This window comes from Chrysemys picta, chromosome 1 (genome assembly GCF_011386835.1).
Source record: "Chrysemys picta bellii isolate R12L10 chromosome 1, ASM1138683v2, whole genome shotgun sequence".
Classification (NCBI taxonomy): Eukaryota; Metazoa; Chordata; order Testudines; family Emydidae; genus Chrysemys; species Chrysemys picta.
In genome coordinates, this window is record NC_088791.1 from 237,468,498 (window position 1) to 237,488,494 (window position 19,997).

The window sequence follows — 19,997 nt, forward strand, 5'->3', positions numbered from 1 at the left end:
GGTGACTTTGGTTCAGGGGTCGAAACTTCAGGAAGAAATAAGAATGATGAAGAAATGAAAGCAAGAGAACCTCTCAATAACCTCTTAATTAGTCAGTATGCAAACAAACTCCTCGTTAGCGCATATTAAGCCCTAATTGTTTGCTGCAGTAGAGTCGTTCTGACAACATCAGCAATGGTCATTTTATAGTCTTTTCATTTTTAATAAAAATTAAAGTTACATTTGGTTCCCATATGTAGATGATCCTATTCAAATGAGGATAGTTATGGAATGTGATTTTGGGCAGATGAATCCTGCAGCTTAGGAATGTTACGATGTGCAGTATCAAACAGCAGAGAACTTTAGTTTTTCTGTTCACATGCTAAGAGGCAAATCCTGCCTTAGATTCCAAGCTGCAGAAGGTCCCCTGGCAGCAGCAGTGGTGCAGTTCCACTGTGCCAACGGGTGTGTGTGTGTGTGTGTGTGTGTGTGTGTGTGTGTGTGTGTGTGTGTGTGTGTGTGTGTGTGTGTGTGTGAAGATTTCAGTGGGCACTGCAGGTGATGTTCGCACTGCTCAGTTTCACAGTGGCTCCCAGCATGCCAATGTGAAAGAAAGGGAGGGGACAGTGTATGGGTGAGTCCAAGATTCTAGTTCTGTGTGGGTGTTTGGGTGGCAGTGGCTTCTGTGGACCGGAAAGAGGAAAATTACTCCAGACTGCATCTGTCCAGCTCCTGAGCTGGTTACTCTGGCAGGGCACTGAATTTGCCCTTAAGTGTTTTCTTTCCCAAGCACCCCTTCTTTGGAGGAAGATGAAGTTACATCTAACATCATGACCTGTGGGAAGGAAGCAAGAGATCTTGGGGGAATTGCTTATGGTGGATTTTTCCCCTCTCAAATCCAAAATGAAATAAAATTTGTGAGCAAATTCCTTCTGAAAATATATTTTACTATGAAGCTTTTCAACACTAATTCTCCAGGGGAATGTGAAATTAAGGGGAGGGAGGAGGGCGGAAGAGAGAGAGAGAGAGAGAGAGAAGCTGTCTTTACCATTTTGAGACCGCACCTTCCAATCCCTCATTATCCAGAGTACTTTGTGTCTCAACTCTATTGTCTTATAAGTCTGTGTAGCTCCTTATGGAAGGGACCATGTCTTCCTCTATATTTCTAAACCAATTATACTGTCTATACTCTTCTCCTTAAAAACTAAACAAGAGTGAGACTAAAAACTGCAACTGTTCTCTTTAAGTTTCCTGCATAAAAAACCTATGAACGTGGGTGAATTAGACTGACATCCACCACCCAGTGCATACTGAAAATGTAAAAAAGTGTTTATGATTTATTTGCTAATTTGTAACAAAGCAAGGCTATGGAATTATGTAATATGCATTTCATCCTCAGAAAAGTCTACTCTATAAATGGTAGCTAAGTAAAAGCTCTGCCAATACAGTTATAAGAAATCCATCATAATCAATCTTCTAAAAATTATTTGTCCAGTCTGAGAATTAAAAGATGTACTTAATAAATTATTTGAGAAAGGATTGTCTTTAACCATGCACTGTAGAATTTTAACCCAAATAATGATATGTAATTCTGTAATTCTTAAACAGTTCCAAAAGAAGTGTGTATACAATGTTCAAGAGGTAGAAACACAATAAAATAAAGCTGATTTTACTGAGGTTTTGGCATGCCATCTGGTCTAATTTGTCTTGGTGCTTTATTCAGTACAATATCAGCTTTCGAGAAAATGTAAATTACTAGATGACCACTTTAAAAAGAGAACTCATAAAATAGGAGTTAATTATATATGGAAAAATCACACGCTGCTTTTAAGTTTGCCTACTTAAGAAAATATCCAATATCAAAGTATATTCAAGCCTAGATGAGTCCAGAAGTGAATTAATTTACTCCATGAATGCAAACTAGAAATTATTGTGATAAAAGTGATAAAGAAATATAGTGATGGCAAAATATGGAAATAACTTTGCCAATATTGTATGTTGTGATTTTATAATAGACATAATGACAAAATGTCATTAATAACATAACCATACAATGGATTTTAATTAAATCCAAGTGGAAAAAGACCCTCGTGGATACTCCCTACTCCCCAAATTAAGTTTTTTTGACAGTCATGATTAATGGTAACACACACACTTCATGGTTTGTAAACCTGAAACGTACTTATACATTACAGTCCCATTGCCTGCTGCCAGGTGAATGTATGGTTAGTCAGCAACAGTGAAATCCAGTGCACAAGAGGTTGTTTTTACATATTTTACATGTTTTCTAGAAAGGTGACATCTAAAAAAGTAAACAGGTACTAAAGTAGGAATTCTACTATCTAAACTTTCTCTTTCCTTCCTTAGGGTAAATTTAATGAAATAATAACAGAACAATTAAAGAGTTCCTACCCGCAAAATTTCTTCAATACAGCTGTTATCTCCTGTTCCACTCTCCTGTAAACAAAGAGAAAAATACTTATAAAGCAAGAAATAACAAATGGCCGGTTTGAGGATATGTGGCTACGTGAGATATATTCAAGACTTGGGTACATTTTTCAAGTCAACGTCAATTGTTTCTAGCATCAGAATACTGGTGGTGTGTTAAACTCAAAAATTATTTCCTACTTTATCTGTATGAAAATACAATTTTTAAAAATGTTTATTCTTTAAATGAGTGACCACAATATATTTTTATTTAATCTATAAGATTCTGGTTACATTTACTTTAGGTGTGGTTCATTTCACTTTGAGTATATATTATACAGATAGGTAAAATATTTACTGTATATACACAGACCTAATATATTTACTATAAATTTATTTACAATAAATTAAGAACAACAGACTGGCTCCTTTTTGTAGGTAAAACTTCCATTGGTTGCCCAGGGTAGTTTTGTTTCCATAGGATTAGGCCCATTATTGACTATAGAAACTTTCATGGAATCAAGTGTTTAAACTGGAGCTGTGTTCAATGGGTAAATCAGAGGTCTAACAGGACCACTCAGGGTATGACTACAGTGCAATGTAAGCCCAAGGTTAGTTCAACTTGAGTTAGCAGACCCTGGGTTTGTAACTGAGGGCATGAGCATCTACACTCATTTGTAACCCCTGGTTAGGAACTGTTGAACCATGGATCCCAACCTGGGACTCCAGTGTCTACACTGCATTATGCAAACCCGAGTGCAATGATCCATATTCCAGACTTTCTAGTGCCCTCCCAAAAAGTGGTTGTTTTAGCCCTTTGTTCATGGTACAGTGTGAGAAAACGTGACTGTCCACCAAACGTGACTGTCCAGAGGACAAAGAAAGTCAGACCATGGGATTGTGGGATACTTTTGACGGACTCCCAGAGTATGAGTTCAGTGGGGCTGAGTCTACACTGCAAAGCAATAGGGCTTGAACCATGGGTCCCGGCTTGACTTAGGCTGGGATCCTCCACCCTTGTGGGGTCCTGGGACACTGGGTCTGAGCCCTGGATAAGCACAATTTGTGTGTAGATGGAAAGGGGGTTAGGCTTGAACCTGAGTTTGAACCCTGGGCTTACACTGCAGAATAGACTTAACCATAGTGAACACTTTACTCACAATTGTGAGGAGTTACCTATACAGGCAGTGATGGATTAGCCACTGGGCCAATGGGGCCCATGCCCAGGGGCCCTGGCCAATTTGGTGGGGCCTGGAAAAATGGGCATGCCCCAACCCACTCTGCCCACCCAGCACTCCTGCCGGGGAGTGGGATCAAGGCACAGGGGCTTGCCCCACTCCACCTGCCAGCACAGAGTCAGGGCATGGGGGCTTGTCCCGCTTTGCCCACCCGGCACTCCTGCCGGGGAGTGGGATCAAGGCACAGGGGCTTGCCCCACTCCACCTGCCAGCACAGAGTCAGGGCATGGGGGCTTGTCCCGCTCTGCCCACCCGGCTCCAGCGCCTGACCCCACTCCCTGGCAGGAGCACCAGGCGGGGAGGAAACTGCAGACAGAAGGGGTGGGGAGGAGCCTCCCACTTGCTCTGGCCCAAGGCCCCACAAACCCTTAATCCACCTCTGTATACAGGTCCTTAAGCCCATCCCTATTCAGCAAAACATACAAGGGGGGAGGGATAGCTCAGTGGTTTGAGCATTAGCCTGCTAAACTCAGGGTTGTGAGTTCAATCCTTGTGGGGGCCATTTAGGGATCTGGGGCAAAAATCTGTCTGGGGATTGTCCTGCTTTGAGCAGGGGGTTGGACTAGATGACCTCCTGAGGTCCCTTCCAACCCTGATAGTCTATGATTCTATGTTTAACTTTAAGCATGTGCCTAAGATTCATTGAAACCAGCAGAGAATGCGGTGCAGTGGAATCTCACTCAGCTATCCCCATCCCCTCCCTTGACCCAACCCCCTGTCTCCCATCTCTGCCTCAACATACCCTCTTCCTTCCTTATGCTGTGCAGTGCAACTCTGCTAAAGCAGGCAGCATGGACGAGTGGGGAAGCAGGTGCAGGAGGCAGTCTAGCTGCCTCTGCCAGCTTTACATGACTTAGAGATTCCTGCTAAACAGGGGGAACTTTCCAGGGAGGTGTCTCTAAACATTTAAATTCACTTTACACTGCAGAATCCACTAAGTGAAATGATTTCTGCTTATGCAGAACACAGTGAACTTAGCAGATGGGAGAATCTGGCCTGGCTCTTAACAGTGGGAGAAAAAATAAATTTATATTTATTGTTATGATTAATAATTCCTTTTGAAGTGAAATAGGAATTTTGGCCCAAATCTTTGAAGGTGATTAGTGATTCTGGATGCCTAAATGTTCAGGTGTCCAATTTGAGATACATGCCTGATCTTCTGAAGTGAAAATCAGATCCCTCTAAAGTGACTCAATTTAGGCACCAAAAACCACTAGCCACTTTTTAAAGCTTATGCTTTTCATACTTACATGGTATAGTTAGCCAAATACTGTTTGCCCTACTCCTGTATGTTAATACATGGTTCTCCTGGAAGACCATGCTATGTGCAGATCTTAATACAATAACCATGACAGTGTGCTTCCTGGCAGAGTGGAGGGAGGGTTTGAATTCATATGCTCTGGAAGTCTAAGGGGGTAGCAAAGTCAGAATTAAGGCAGCCATATACAAGCAGAGAATAATTTATGTTTCATAATTTTTTGTGGCTGTTATTTCATGCCAAGTTATGGGAGCTCATGAGTCTTTTATTGTCAGCACTCCTGAAAATTTTTGCTGAATATGGCCCTTGGTTATTAAATAAATGAATTGTCTTTAACTCTTTTGCTGTAATACAGTTTGTCATCTTAAAAGTCAATAGGAGTTATGCCATTGACTTCAACAGAAGAAGAATGGGGTGCAACATAAAGCGCCTTTCAAGAATTATTCATATTTGACAAATCACCGGTTAAAAGGAACTACAGTCAATTGCAAATAGCCCTGTTCTGAACTCATCATTGCAACAGATGAATCTAAGAATGTAATATGTTGCTTTTGCTGTTACTGGAGTAACAATACAACAGACGCTGCTAATAAAGTTAACACTAACAAGAAAAAACACACATGAAGAAAAATCACAAAATTCTTTGGACTTTCTTCTTCCCTCTCATTAGCTGATTTATTTTTCTCCTCTCCATGGATTCCCCCTTCCCCAAAAACCCTGTTCTATGCTTAGTCATCACACCAACATCATTAACAGTTGAGCACACAAAGCCCTATTGGCATAGCACATGCTTTGTTTGCAGAGCAGCAAATCTGCTGCCCCACCAAAAAACTACAATTCGTATCTGCTCTCACTTTACACAAGAAGGCATAAGATGTCATCTTCTTGCATAATATGATGTCCCCAGATGCTGCATTATTGGTTAAGATCAAAACACTAAAGGTGAATAGATGAGATTTGCTTATACCTCGATTCAGAAAGTATCTGTTTTGTGTTTTAAAATTAAATCTCTCTCCTCCAAGTGTAATCAAATACATTTGAAAATATTCACGCTTAACAGATTTGTCCTTTCTACCGCCATGGAACTAAGGGTACATCTACACTACAGGGGGAGTCGATTTAAGATACGCAAATTCAGCTACGTGAATAGCGTAGCTGAATTCGACGTATCGCAGCCGACTTACCCCGTTGTGAGGACGGCGGCAAAATCGACTTCTGCGGCTTTTTGTCGGCGGCGCTTACTACCACCTCCACTGGTGGAGTTAGAGCGCCGATTCGGGGATCGATCCCAGAGAGGTCGATTTCTACCCGCCGATTCAGGCGGGTAGTATAGACCAGACCTAAGCCAAAAATGTTGTCCCCTGGCCCGTTACACTTCAAGGCAGAAAATAAAAACCCTTTCCTCCCCACAGTTATATCTTGATCCAAGTGATCTGATAGCCTTCCAACAGGTTATAATGAAACAGAAACACAAAGCCCAGGCAAACAGAAGTAAACATTATTTGAAAAAAATCTTCTGTGTCCCCTTTTCTCTTCATCTTCTGAACACTGTTGTGCCATGGTCTTGCCATATTAGTACCATACAACACCGCTGATACAAGTGTATCTAGAAGTTCACACTGCATTACATTTTTTTCCACTTTGCAAAATGGCACTGACATCCACAAGTCTCTGAGCTTCGCATGATGAATTTAACTTTGCAACAATATTTTAATAAAAATTTTACATGGTGGTAAATTCCACCTACAATTTGCATCAAGAGGCGATCTGTTGGAGGGCTAGCAGGGAAAGAGGAACATACTTACAAATATGGTGGTTGTATCCAGGATTTAGATGGTTTGGGGAGGAAATTATTAAAGAGATTAATCTTATAGCAAAACACCAGCTTTCTAAAGATCCCCTGACCTGCTTACTTAATGCTCCAGTAGAGGATCTACATTTTAAACAGAAAGACAAATCAATTAATTTTTATTGTTAGTATTTAGACTTTGTAGTGCATACTATTTCAAAAATGTAACCCCTCTGACTATGGAATTGTGGTATGGTAAAATATAAACTGTCTTGTAATGGAAAAACTTTCACACCAAGAATGTACACAAGAGAAGTGACAAAAAGAGGATAGGTACTTAGAAATTTGGTCATCCTTTTTAGTGTACGGAGAAGAGGAGGGCTCCCCAGCAAGCAGGCCAGACTCTTAAGATGGGTTCTTTGAATATTAATCTGATCCTGAATAAGTAACATACAATGTAGTATGTTAATGCTTTATTGTAACTTTGCCTTACTAAAAGTTTTTTTTAAATCATCTATTACTTACATGCAGTAAATACTATACACTTTCACCTATTTACATGGCTCAATCTGCCCATTTTAAATTGCATTCTGCTTCTACTATTATTTCAGTGTTTACTACATGACCCTGTGCCTGAATAAATTTATATAAAAAGTGCCCATAATTTGAACGATGTAATTCTCCCTCTTGATAATGTACATACAGCAAAAGATTTGTGCAATGTACATTTTAATTACTCTGCATTTGGGGGGTTTGTGAGGTTTGTGGGTGTTATTTCATGCTGAATTGCTGAGCTGTTACTAACTTATTATTTATACTAGCTTTGATGAAGTCATTTGCCTATCATTGCTTTTTGAAATCTATCACAACAGACTCGCCTCCCTGAACCTCTCAGTGAAGTGCTGGCAACTCTAGTTCACTTATCAAAGGCAGTGGGCATGATTCTTTTAGTTCTTTGATGCTTTTCCCATTACCTTCATTTCTCAGTCAGGGCAGCCCCCCAAAACACCAAACATTTGTACGCACACACAGAATCTGGCAGGAAGATGTGAGGATCTGCAGCCGAGGATAACAGCAGTTATTACTGAAGAAATAGCCAGGGGCATCACATCATTGATAACACAAGGAGCTAATTACCATGCAAAGCACAGAGTGCTGTAAGAAACGAGGCTGAATAAAGACTACACTGAATTCTTGGGACATGGGATGTAATTGCAAGAAAGCTACATCTGTACATATTTTATTTTATACATTCCTTTTTTTTTCTTACCAACAGCTTTCACAGAGTGATCTATAAAGGAAATTCTATTAAAAGAATTCCCTGTTTATGAGACTTTTCCCCTTCTCTCAAATCTTTACACTGAAAAAAGGGAGAACAATCTACCACGGCAATCTAGTTTAAATTTAGACTACGTCTACAGTTGGAGCTGAGGGTGTGATTCCCAGCTTGTGCAGACATGCTCACGCTAGCTCTCATCAAGCCAGCATGCCAAAAATAGCAATGTAGCCACTGTAGCATGGGCAGCGGCGAGTGGCCGCATGGGCAAGCCACCCCAAGTACGTACCCACAGAGGGCAGAAGGAGTAGGTGGAACACTAGTAAGATGAGAGCTAGTGCAAGTGTGTCTATATGAGCTGGGAATCACACCCCTAACTCCAAGTGTAGTGTAGACATAGCCTTAGTGTAAGAGATTGTTATATCATTATTTGTGTTGCATTAAGTACTTCAACTAACTCTTTGCATTTTGCACTTATTGCATTTTGTCTTCAGTGTAAGTTAAAAGTTATTAAAATATTTTAAATGCTGAGACATACCCAATTTACCTCCTGGGCCTCTGTCCACTCAGTCTGGGTCCTTCTTGCCATGCTGGCATTAAAAAGCTGGACATCAGCAACCAGCTTGGTGTCAGCTGGTGGTACATTTGGGTCCTTTCGAAAGTGCGTTCCTGACTGAAAGGATTAAATACTCTGTTCTGACACCCTCCTGATACATAACTACCTCTCTACTCACATCTCCACCCAACACAAACACTGTAATAGGCTGAAATAATAGGTGGAGGTTGCATTATCAAGCAATGTAAGATTATATTGTTGGAATTCATACATGCAGAGCAAGTTAAAGTTCCGTTCGGTAACTGATCAGTGCTTACAACTTGCACTGATTATTTCTTCTAAAAAAAAAAGAAGCATGGGCATAAACTCTGATCTGCCTATATATCAAAAACTGGTTTCCATAGTCTACAAGACAGTGAATCTTTATTTCAATGCAGAAAACTTCCAAATTTTTAAAAGGAATGAAAGACATCTTGATAGAAAGTACTGTAGTATAGGAACCATTGGTGCTTTAAAAAAACTGCTTATGGACCAGATCCTCAAAGATAGTTAAGTGCTTAACTCCCATTGAAATCAATATAGGGCCTATATTACTACGGAAGTGTACATGTGTCTGACGAAGTGGGTATTCACCCACGAAAGCTTATGCTCCAATGCGTCTGTTAGTCTATGAGGTGCCACAGGACTCTTTGTCGCTTTTTACAGATCCAGCCTAACATGGCTACCCCTCTGACACAGAAGGATTGTGGACCAGGTTGTTAATGAAATAAAAGGCATCAATTCCCATTATTGAATGAAACTTCAGACTCACCAATATGCATCATAACAAGTGCTTCACTCTTCTTGCTGTCATTCTTCCTGAGGTGTTGCATTCATGCCTACACTCAACATTCCTTACCTCATGTATAAAAAAAAGCTATTGCTGCATTCTGATTTAAGGTAGGAGCTACTAGAGATGCCCCTAGTTAAGGATGCCTAATACTTTCCATGATAAGCCCTGTTTTCACTTCTTATAACTGGCAGAATTTGTATTGTTTGAGTTGCAATACTGCATGTTTGCTGTGTCTCCGTGTTGTTTTTTTGTTTATCAGGGGTCAGGAAAATTTCAGCAAAAACAATTAAACTATTTTTGAGGATAAGGCTAGGAAAAAATAGGGAGTGTTAAATTTTCTCCCCTGTAATCATTTCTTTGAAGAGCTTTAATGCCTACAAAGACCAGGAAGATTAAATTTGGCATGTGGATGGTCATGAGGTCAGAGAGATGACTTTACTGTTCCCATGAAAATGTGCCCCTACCTTAGGATACAGACAAGCAGGGCTTGAATTGGGATAGGTCAGGCATGGTTAGCAGCCTGTCACTATTTTCTGGTGACATCTTGTTCTCCAGAATTTAAACTTTATAAATAAAAAAAAGACAAAATTGCACAGGAAGCTTTAGTTGGCATTTCCTAACTTTTCAGTGCTTTCCTTTGCAATCTTAGTTCTTTGCATGTAATTTAAAATACAATTGGTTATAATCAGTAAAAAATAGCTATTCATTCTTAGGCTTTTTATTACTCTGTTTTGGACCTTAGACTCTAATTTTACAAGGGTCCTCTGATTGTTTTTCTATGAAGGCATCTAAATTTAAAAGCTGGGATTTGGGAGTAGAAAAACAACATTTTACTCAAGCTCTGTGATGAAAGTGTTGTACTAATTAAAAGAAAAAAGTTATTAAAACATATAATTCACAGTGACTGTTAATAAACTCAATCCTTTTAATTAATATATTCATTATCTTTCTGAAATGGATTCTTTATATTTATTATGGGGATTATTTTTCATATAATTGAGCCTTGTAACAATGCTCTTTTCTCAAAAAGGGAGGAGGAGAAAGGTTTACAAGGATTTTCTTTTAAGAAGGCGTAGAAGTGTGTATTAAAAAAAAACATATCTTTGCTCTGTGGAAAGGATCTGGATATCAGTCCTGAATCACATATCAATTTGAGTGCTAACATGACCCAGGAACTGAGAGACTCTCTGGCTAGGAAGAAGATGAAATAAAACAAAATCTACAGGCAAATAGGAACATAAAATGATCAACTAGATATGCACTGACTGCAAGCTGCTTAGAACAAGTTAATTGGACAGAGCCTGTTTTGTTCATCAGAGCTGATATATATTCAAAGCAATTCAGAGAGTCATTTGGGACTTTCCAGTTGGGTAAGGAAAGTGAGATTTGGTGACAGGTGGTGATGGGGAGTCATCAGAAGAGAAAGGTAATGGTGGAAATTGAAAAGCCATAGAACATGGCTGGTTCCTAAACTTCTCCACAGAATAGATTACAGTAGAACCTCAACTTTACAAACACCAGTGTTCAACAGACCAGTTATATTAACCATTTTTTTGCCAGAAAAAAAAAATCACATAACGAAACTAAAATCGATGAAGTAAAAGTAAACTACATTCTGATGCCTTCAGTGCACTGGAAATTGCTTTGCACTGGTGTGAAGGCCAAGAGGAAAGGAGTGCAGTGCACCACACTTCACCTTATGCATGGAAAAGAAATATTAAGAAAGTAAGAAAAATATTTTTAGCTGTCTGTCTTTTGACCCATGGACCACAGTTTGGGAACCACTACCATAGACAAATAATGGAGGGGGACAGGAGGTTGTATTTAGTAATGGGAAAAATATTTTCTGCAGACTATAGCTTAAGAAATAGCACATGCCACACAGAAAATGACTTTGGAAATTCACTTTTCTATCCAACTGGCCAGACAATTTATGGGCCTGATCTAGCAAACTTCCATTGTGAATGGGAGATTTGGCTATTTAAGGACTCTGGGTGAGATTGTGTGCTATGCCTGTAAGGATATGTCTACAATGTAATCATAGGGGTGACTGCTGCATGTGTAGACATGACCAAAGCTAGCTTGGGTTAGCTCTCTTGAATGGCAATAGCAGTGAAGCCTCAGCAGCATGGGAAGCTGCTCCGAGTATTCAGGCTTGCCTGGAACCCTGGGTTTGTACTCCAATGACTAGTCCATGCTGCTGCAGCTTCACTGTTACTGTTATTCAGGCTAGCTAGATCAAAGCAACTCTGGTATGTTTTTAGTGCTGCAGTCACACCTCTGCTTGCAGTGCAGATGTACCCTAAGAGGCACAGTGCATAACTCGCAGCCTAAGGTGAGTGGGGGCTATGTTGGTTTTATGCCACCTTTCTGCACTCCCACTTCTGGGCCACTCTGGAGGCTGGAGTGACCTCTACACAATTTAGACAGCCGTGGGCTTAAGTCACAGCAGCCTCTGGGCTGCCCTATGGGCTTCAGCGCTGCCCAAAATCTCTGTAGCACTACATGCTGTGGCCCAGCCATCAAAACATCTCTTCCTGCCCCGGCATGCCCCATACACCAAGGCTTGTGAAGGGGAGGACAGCCTTATGCCTGTCTTGCATAGTGTCTGTGCTGGGGCAATCCTCTCTCCAGAGAGAGGGCTTTTAGAGTCCCTTCACACCGCTCCAGCCCTTTTACCTCGTGCAAAGGGAACAGAATAGAGGGGAGGATCTCACCATCCAGGTAAGCCCTGTGTCTTACTTAAGTTGTACCTGTTGTGCTTTCTATTTATAAAGACATCCAGAATGTTTCTTTTTTTCATACTGTAGTATGGCTCCACAAGCAGAGTGGGTGAGAACAAAAGAACACCTAGGCTACGTTAACAGTTTCATCTTTCCATCTCAGTTGACCTAAGAATGTGAAGACACTAATAGCAAAAGAGACATTGTCAGGTAAGTATGTTCACAGATTATGGTGGGTGCTTTAAAATTTTAAATTAAAAGAAAAAATTCCCTCAAATCCCCCTTCTACCTATCACTAGCAACAATGGAACAATCAATTATCACAGCTACACTGGTAACATTTCCTATAAAAGTAGCTTGGGAACTTCACGTGAATGGCGCAGGCAGATGGGCTAAGCAATTTCACAGACTTCAACATTTTATTCATAAAAAACACTGCAGCCCAGGAACAATCAAAGGGAGCGTAATGGACAAGAACTGCATTGTTCTATTAATAAAATATAAAGGTTTTATTGTTATTGGGAAAGGGTGACTATCAAATCAATACTGTGTCGTAATATATTAATGTTTTTTCTTCACTAATGAAACAATGGATGCTGATGTGATTACACGCTCTTGCCACATAGCTGAAAAATATAATAAGATAGTAGTAATTAAAATTGCTACTGCAATATAAGGTGCCTGATCCTGCAAAGTGCTGAGTGAGGGCCCTGAGCTCCCACTGATGTCAACAGCAGTGGAAGGCACTCAGCACTTATCAGGAAGCACTCAACAGATTGCAGAATTGAGTCCTTATGCCTCCTTCACCACTAAAAATTATGTCATTCCAAAAGAGTTAATTGGAGTCCTTTTGAAATGCCTTCTGTGCAGTACATTTACTACTGTACTGCGTTATATTAGTGCATACTGTAAGTATATTAAATTGATTAATTGTTTGACATAACAGTCTTTTATTGGAAAGTTTCCATAATGGAAACTGGAGACCTTTGTCTTTGTAATAGGTAAAGCACCGTTAGTGAAAGTGCGAGCTTCTCATGTAGCCCACAAAGGCCCTCAACAGTAACCTAGAAAGACCTTCTAAGCGACTGATAGAGTTCAGTCTCCATTCCCATTCAATTCTTGGCCTCTCTATTACAGAGAATACCAGCATGCCAATTAGTGTCATTTAGAATGTAATTTTGTTGGGTTTTTTTTGGTGATGTGGACACTTATGTACTAGGAACTGAACTGAGACCACCATATACGTGTAATATATTGAGTGTATTTGTCCAGGAAGAATATACAATAATCCCAATACACACATGTAAAGCAGCAACAGTTAGAAAAAATAATATTATGGAACTATTAATCTTTCAGTAACTTAATATGTATATACCACGAGCTACTACAATATCCAATTAATTAAATGGATTAATTTGCCAAGAGATCTTTTAAAAAAGATTTTAATTAGCAATAAATCAATAAAATTATTCAACATGAAAATCAATTACATCCCTGTTTACATTATTTAACTCCAAACATTTCTGTTTTGTGTGCTTGTAATTAGCAAGCTATAAAAGATGCCATAAATAGGAGCATAATGAGAGGAACTGTTTATAAATGATAATTGGTATTCATTCCCACTGAGCTAAAGGTTATGTGATTACAGAGTATAGCAAATAAAGGGTTAAACCTATTACTGGTGGAAGGCTTTGGAATATGGAATTCTGTGGAAACCTTTCCTGAGTAAAAAGGCTCCCTTGCTAAAGGGACCCCAAAACAATGTTTGACTGAAACTCTAATGCCTGTGGGGGCATGGAAGGCTCTCCCTTAAAATATATTCAAATCCATTCAGCAGTGACCAACTGGGAAGCAAAAAACCCTTTCTTGGGATCTGAAGAAGGATACAAAGGGAGCCTGAATTCCTTATCCCATTGGTAAGGTAAGCTCCAGGGCCCTAACACCACCTAGCACAAAAGGAAGGGAGAATAATATTCAGATTCCTAAAAAAATCTGAATTAATCTTGGGGGGGGAAGCACAGAGCAGGGCAAAGTATTACTCTGTCATTGTGGGAAACAAGAAATCTAGCATCATTGACTCTCCGTGTGGACACTAAGGGCCACCAGAAAGGCCACTTTCATTGAGGGCCAAAATAAGGATACTGACGCCAGAACATCCAAGAAGTAGCACAGAGCATGAAGCAACCACAGTGAAATAGTCTAATTTCCCAAGAGGTAAAATTGATCTAGTCTTCGTCTACATCTCCTTCATGGTTCTGAAAAACCAGGATCCTTATGGGGGAGAGACTAATTAGGGGTGCTCTATTGCTGAAGTCTGCCTTCTCAGTTTTCTGAGACAGAGACCCAGAGATCCTAACTGAAAAAACCTCCAAGACCTGGAGAAGCCAGCAAATTTTGGCTTTCCAGCCCTAGCCATTCACTAGCCCAAGAGAATGTCCCAGGTTAAACAGGCCCTAGAAGTAGGTGTCTATCACTATGAAAGACAGACCAAGATATTCCAAGGCTCTTCCCTGTCAAATCAGACTTCTACATAAAATTCTTCTAGGGCAGTGGAATGAACTGGTCCTTGAGACTAGAACTGATTGGCGTTTCATTAGAACATGCTGATTCATCAAACCCAGAATGTTTCACAAGAACACTTTGGGTTCAACCAATTTTTGTCAAATTGCACAAAGGATTTGGACAGAACCCTGCCTGCAACAGTTCCAATGGAAACCTGCTGGTTCCCTGCCAGCACACCTAACAAGCTGCTGCAGAACTTGGGTTTACATGGCCCAGAGGCCTGGTGCAGCCCCACTATGGAGTCTGCCTTGTGGCTGGGGACCACAGGGCTTCCAGGCTTCTTGCAGCTGAAGGGGAGGCTTGGACATCCTGGAATCCTTGGCTCTAATCGGGGCTGAGTTCCCAGCTCTACTGCAGGGAGCCTGGAAGCCCTGAAAACTCTGGCACCAGCTGGGCCTCTTGGGTTTCCAATGTTCGTCCCTGCCGCTGGAGCCAAGAGCATGGCAGCCCTGGGAACCCTGGCTCAAGCTGTGCTCTCAGGGTCGAGGCTCCCAGCACTGCAGCAGGGAACCTGAAACCCAGGGGAACCCTGACTTGAGCCACGGCTCTCAGGGCCACTATGCTCCCTGCCACTGTGCTGACTTCTGGGTTGGTTGGCTCCCTAGGCTACTCAATTGTTAGGGTAACAGGCTGCCCAAGCTGTAGGAGTTGGGCAGACTAGGAAGCCAGCTGGCCTAGGAATTTAGAAGCCCTGAGTCCCCTGCTCTGGGGCTGTTTGCATGGCAGGGCTGCCCCAGAGCTGGCGAACCCCAGGATAGTTGGCAGCTGTTGACATGATTCGTGTTAGCTGTATTGCTGCCCATCATGGAATAGCAGTGATAAACTGACCCCGCTGATGTTTTTCACTGTGGCTGTTCTGGGGTGGGCACCAATAACACTGACAAGAATCATGTCAATTTCCTAGAGTGGCTGCCAATGGAGATAACCACATCTGAGGTGGAAACAAAACTCAAAAAGTTTAATTTATTCAAATCAGAGGGACCAGATAATTTCCATCCCAGAATACTGAAAGAACTGGCACATTAAATCACTAGTCTGGAAGCAAGGATTTTTAATAAATCTATCTATTTGGGAGAAGTACCCTCTGTCTGGTCAATAGCTAAAACTGTGCCTATATGTAAGAAAGGGGAAGTGATGTGGGCAACTACAGACCTGTTAGTTTACCCTCATTACTACATAAGACTATGGAACAAATTGTGAATGAAAGGATAATTAAATTCATGGAGGTAAATGGAAAAGGGGAGGTAATGCAACACGGGTTTACTAAAGGTAGATCATGCCAGACTAACCTGAATTCCTTCTTTGAGAAAATAACTAACTTTTTAGATACGGGAAATGCAGTAGATCGAATACACATAGACTTCAATAAAGCATTTGATACTGTGCCACATGAGAAATTAGTTAAATTAGAGAAGATGGGAATTAGTACAAGAATTTATCAAGGTGGGGAAAGAACTGACTAAAGGGGAGAAGCAGCAGGTTGTGCTGAAAGGTGAACTATTGGACTGGAGGGAGGTTGTCCAGTCTTATTCAATATTTTTATTAAAGACCTTGGGACAAAAAGTAAACATGAGGTAATGCGGTTGCTGATTATACAAAGGTGGGAAGCATAGTCAATACAGAAGAGGATTGGAATAGTATACATGAAGATCTGGACAACATTGAAGACTGGAGTAACAGAAATGGGATGAAATTTCATATTACAAAGTGTACTAGACTAGACTTAGGGTCTAATAATAAGAATTTCTGCTACAAGCTGGGGCTTATCAACTGGAAGTGACAGAGGAGGAAAGACACCCGGGTGCTCTGGTGTTAATGAGTCACCAACTTGATATGGCTGCAAAAAAGGAAGATGCGATCCTAGGACATATCAGGTGAAGCATTTCCATTAGAGATAGAGAAGTATTAATGCTATTGTACAAGGCACTGGTAAGACCTCATTTGGAATACTGGGTATAATTCTGGTCACCCACATTAAAAAAATTATTTCAAACTGGAACAAGTGCAGAGAAGAGCTACTAGCATTATCAGGGGATGGAGGGCCTGTCTTTTCAGAAGAAACTGGAAGAGCTTGTCTTGTTTAGCCTAGCAGAAAGAAGACAGAAGGAATATGTGTAACCATATCAGGGGAGTAAACACCAAGGAGGGTGAAGAGCTATTTAAGTTATGGGACAATGCTGGCACAAGAACAAAGGGATATAAACTGGCCATAACAAATTCAGGCTGGAAATTAGAAGAAGGTTTCTAACCATCAGAGAGATGAGGTTCTGGAACAGCAGTAGGAGATGTGCGGGCAAACAACTTAATTAGGTTTAAGAGACAGCTGGATAAATTTATGAGTGGGATTGTATGCTGGGGTTGCTTGTGATGGTGAAGGGTGGTCCCTTCCATTTTATATCTTATATTCCTAAAAGCTCACCCTCCAGGGCTTCAGACAGTCACCTGCTGGGGTTAGGAAGGGAATTTTCCTCCAAGTGTATTCTGGATTTTTTTTTATCTCCTTCTCTGATGTATCAGTGATGGCCATGGCTTGATATGGGATATTGGGGGGCCAGGACTCTGAGGTGGTATCAAGCATTTTATCTCTTTCTCTCAGGTGTTTGGCTGGCTGGTTCTTGTTCAGATGCTCATGGGCTAATTGATCTCCCCATATGTGGGATTGGGAAGATTTGCAGTGATCTTGGGGGCTTTTCACCTTCCTCTGCAGCGTGGGGTGTGGGTCACTTACTTTAAGATCAGAAGGGACCATCATGATCATCTAGTGCAGTGGTCCCCAACGCGGTGACCGTGGGCGCCATGTGCGGCCGCCTACTGGCCACCGGACAAGCAACCGCCGAAATGCTGCTGAGAAGCGGCAACGTCAAGAAGCGTTGCCGCCGAAATGTTGCTGATTTTTGGCGGCATTTCGGTGGCGACACCTCTTGATGACACTACTTCTCGGCGGCATTTCGGTGGCGACGCTTCTTAGCGGAGGCTGCTTGTCCGGCGGCTACGCTCCTCGGCGGCTAGTCGTCCAGCGCCCGCCACACGGAAAGGTTGGGGACCACTGATCTAGTGTGACATCCTGTACACTGCAGGTCACGGAACCTCACCCACCCACTCCTGTAATAGACCCCTAACTTCTGGCTGAGATACTGAAGTCCTCAAATTACGATTTAAAGACTCCAAGTTACAGAGAATCTACTATTTACACTAGTTTAAACCTGCAAGTGATCTGTGCCTCATGCTGCAGAGGAAGGCAAAAAAACCCCAGGGTCTCTGCCAATCTGATCTGGGGGAAAATTCTTTCCTGACCCCAAATATGGTGATCAGTTAGACCTTGCGCATGTGGGCAAGATCCAGGAGCCAGACCACCTGGGAAAAAATTCTCTGTAGTAACTTAGAGCCCTCCCCATTTAATGTCCCATCTCTAGCCACTGGGGATTTTTGCTCCTAGCGGTCACAGATCAGCTACATGCCATCATAGGCAGTCTCATCATACCATCCCCTACATAAACTTATCAAGCTCAGTCTTGAAGCCAGTTAGGTTTTTTGCCCCCACTGCTCCCCTTGGAAGGCTGTTTTAGAACTTCACTCTTCTGAAGGTTAGAAACCTTCATTTAATTTCAAGCCTAAACTTGTCGATGGCTAGTTTATATCCATTTGTTCTTGTGTCCACATTAGCACTTAACTTCAATAACGCCTCCTCCTCCATGGCATTTATCCCTCTGACGTATGTATAGAGAGCAATCATATCTCCCTTCAGCCTTCTTTTGGTTTGGCTAAGCAAGCCAAGCTCCTCAAGTCTCCTTTCATAACGTAGGTTTTCATAAAAACATAAGAACGGCCATACTAGGTCAGACTAAAGGTCCATCTAGCCCAATGTCCTGTCTTCCAACAGTGGCCAATGCCAGGTGCCCCAGACGGAATGAACAGAACAGGTAATCGTCAAGTGATCCATCCTCTGTTGCTCATTTCCAGCTTCTGGCAAACAGAGGCTAGGGACACCATCCCTGCCCATCCTGGCAAATAGCCATTGATGGACCTATCCTCCATTAATTTATCTAGTTCTTTTTGGAACTCTGTTATAGTCTTGGCCTTCACAACATCCTCTGGCAAAAAGTTCCACAGGTTGACTGTGCCTTATGTGAAGAAATACTTCGTTTTGTTTGTTTTAAACCTGCTGCCTATTAATTTCATTTGGTATGTTATGAGAAGGAGTTAATTTCATAGTTTGTGTGTTATGAGAAGGAGTAAATAACACTTCCTTGTTTACTTTTTCCACACCAGTCATGATTTTATAGACCTCAATTAGATCCCCTCTTAGTCATCTCTTTTCCAAGCTGAAAAGTCCCAGTCTTATTAATCTTTCCTCCTATGGAAGCCATTCCATACCCCTAATCATTTTTGTTGCCCTTTTATACCCTTTTCCAATTCCAATATATATTTTTTGAGATAGGGCAACCACATCTGCACACAGTATTCAAGATGTGGGCGTACCATGGATTTATATAGAGGCAACACGATATTTTCTGTCTTATTAACTATCCTTTTCTTAATGATTCCCAACATTCTATTTGCTTTTTTGACTGCCACTGCACATTGAGTGGATATTTTCAGAGAACTATCCACAATGACTCCACGGTCTCTTTCTTGATGGTAACAGCTAATTTAGACCCCATCGATTTATATGTATAGTTGGGATTATGTTTTCTAATGTGCATTACTTTGCATTTATCAACATTGAATTTCATCTGCCATTTTGTTGCCCAGTCACCCAGTTTTGTGAGATCCTTTTCTAGCGCTTTGCAGTCTGCTTGGGACTTAATGATCTTGAATAGTTTTGTATCATCTGCAAATTTCGCCACCTCACTGTTTACCCCTTTTCCCAAATCATTTATGAATATGTTGAACAGCACTGGTCCCAGTACAGACCCCTGGGGGACACCACTATTTACCTCTTTCCATTCTGAAAACTGACCATTTATTCCTACCCCGTTCTCTGCTTGTGACACATAACAGTCTAGCCTTCTGTGGGCTGTAATACTTTGATCTAATTCTGGTTGTTGGGTTTGGTGTGAGAATGCTGGATGGTGTTAGTGGCCTGTGATATACAGGAGGTCAGACTATGTGATCTGGTGATCCTTTCTGGCCTCTAACTCTATGACTACATAGAACCAGCAAAGAGCACTAGAATATGTTAATTTGAGTATGTTAATTTTATATTGCACCAGCAGGGTCTACCCGGGACAGTTAAGAACCCAGCACCTGAGAGTGCTTTACAAATCACACCCCTCTGGTGCTCTTTGCTGTGCCATGCAGACAAGCCCTGAGATACATGACACCCTGCTGTGAGTGGCTGAACAAGTTTGGCCAGC

The 19,997-nt window shown here is 41.4% G+C and overlaps 1 protein-coding gene across 4 annotated transcripts in view; it reads right to left on the minus strand.

Moving 5' to 3' along the window:
- AFF3 (ALF transcription elongation factor 3) overlaps positions 1–19,997 on the minus strand; it is a 455,751-nt gene that overhangs the window by 242,105 nt on the left and 193,649 nt on the right. For all 4 annotated transcript variants that reach the window (XM_065580880.1, XM_008167381.4, XM_008167383.4 and 1 more), the window contains one exon: positions 2,392–2,436. In XM_065580880.1, coding sequence (XP_065436952.1) covers positions 2,392–2,436 — 45 coding nt within the window. The remainder of the gene's footprint in view (positions 1–2,391; positions 2,437–19,997) is intronic.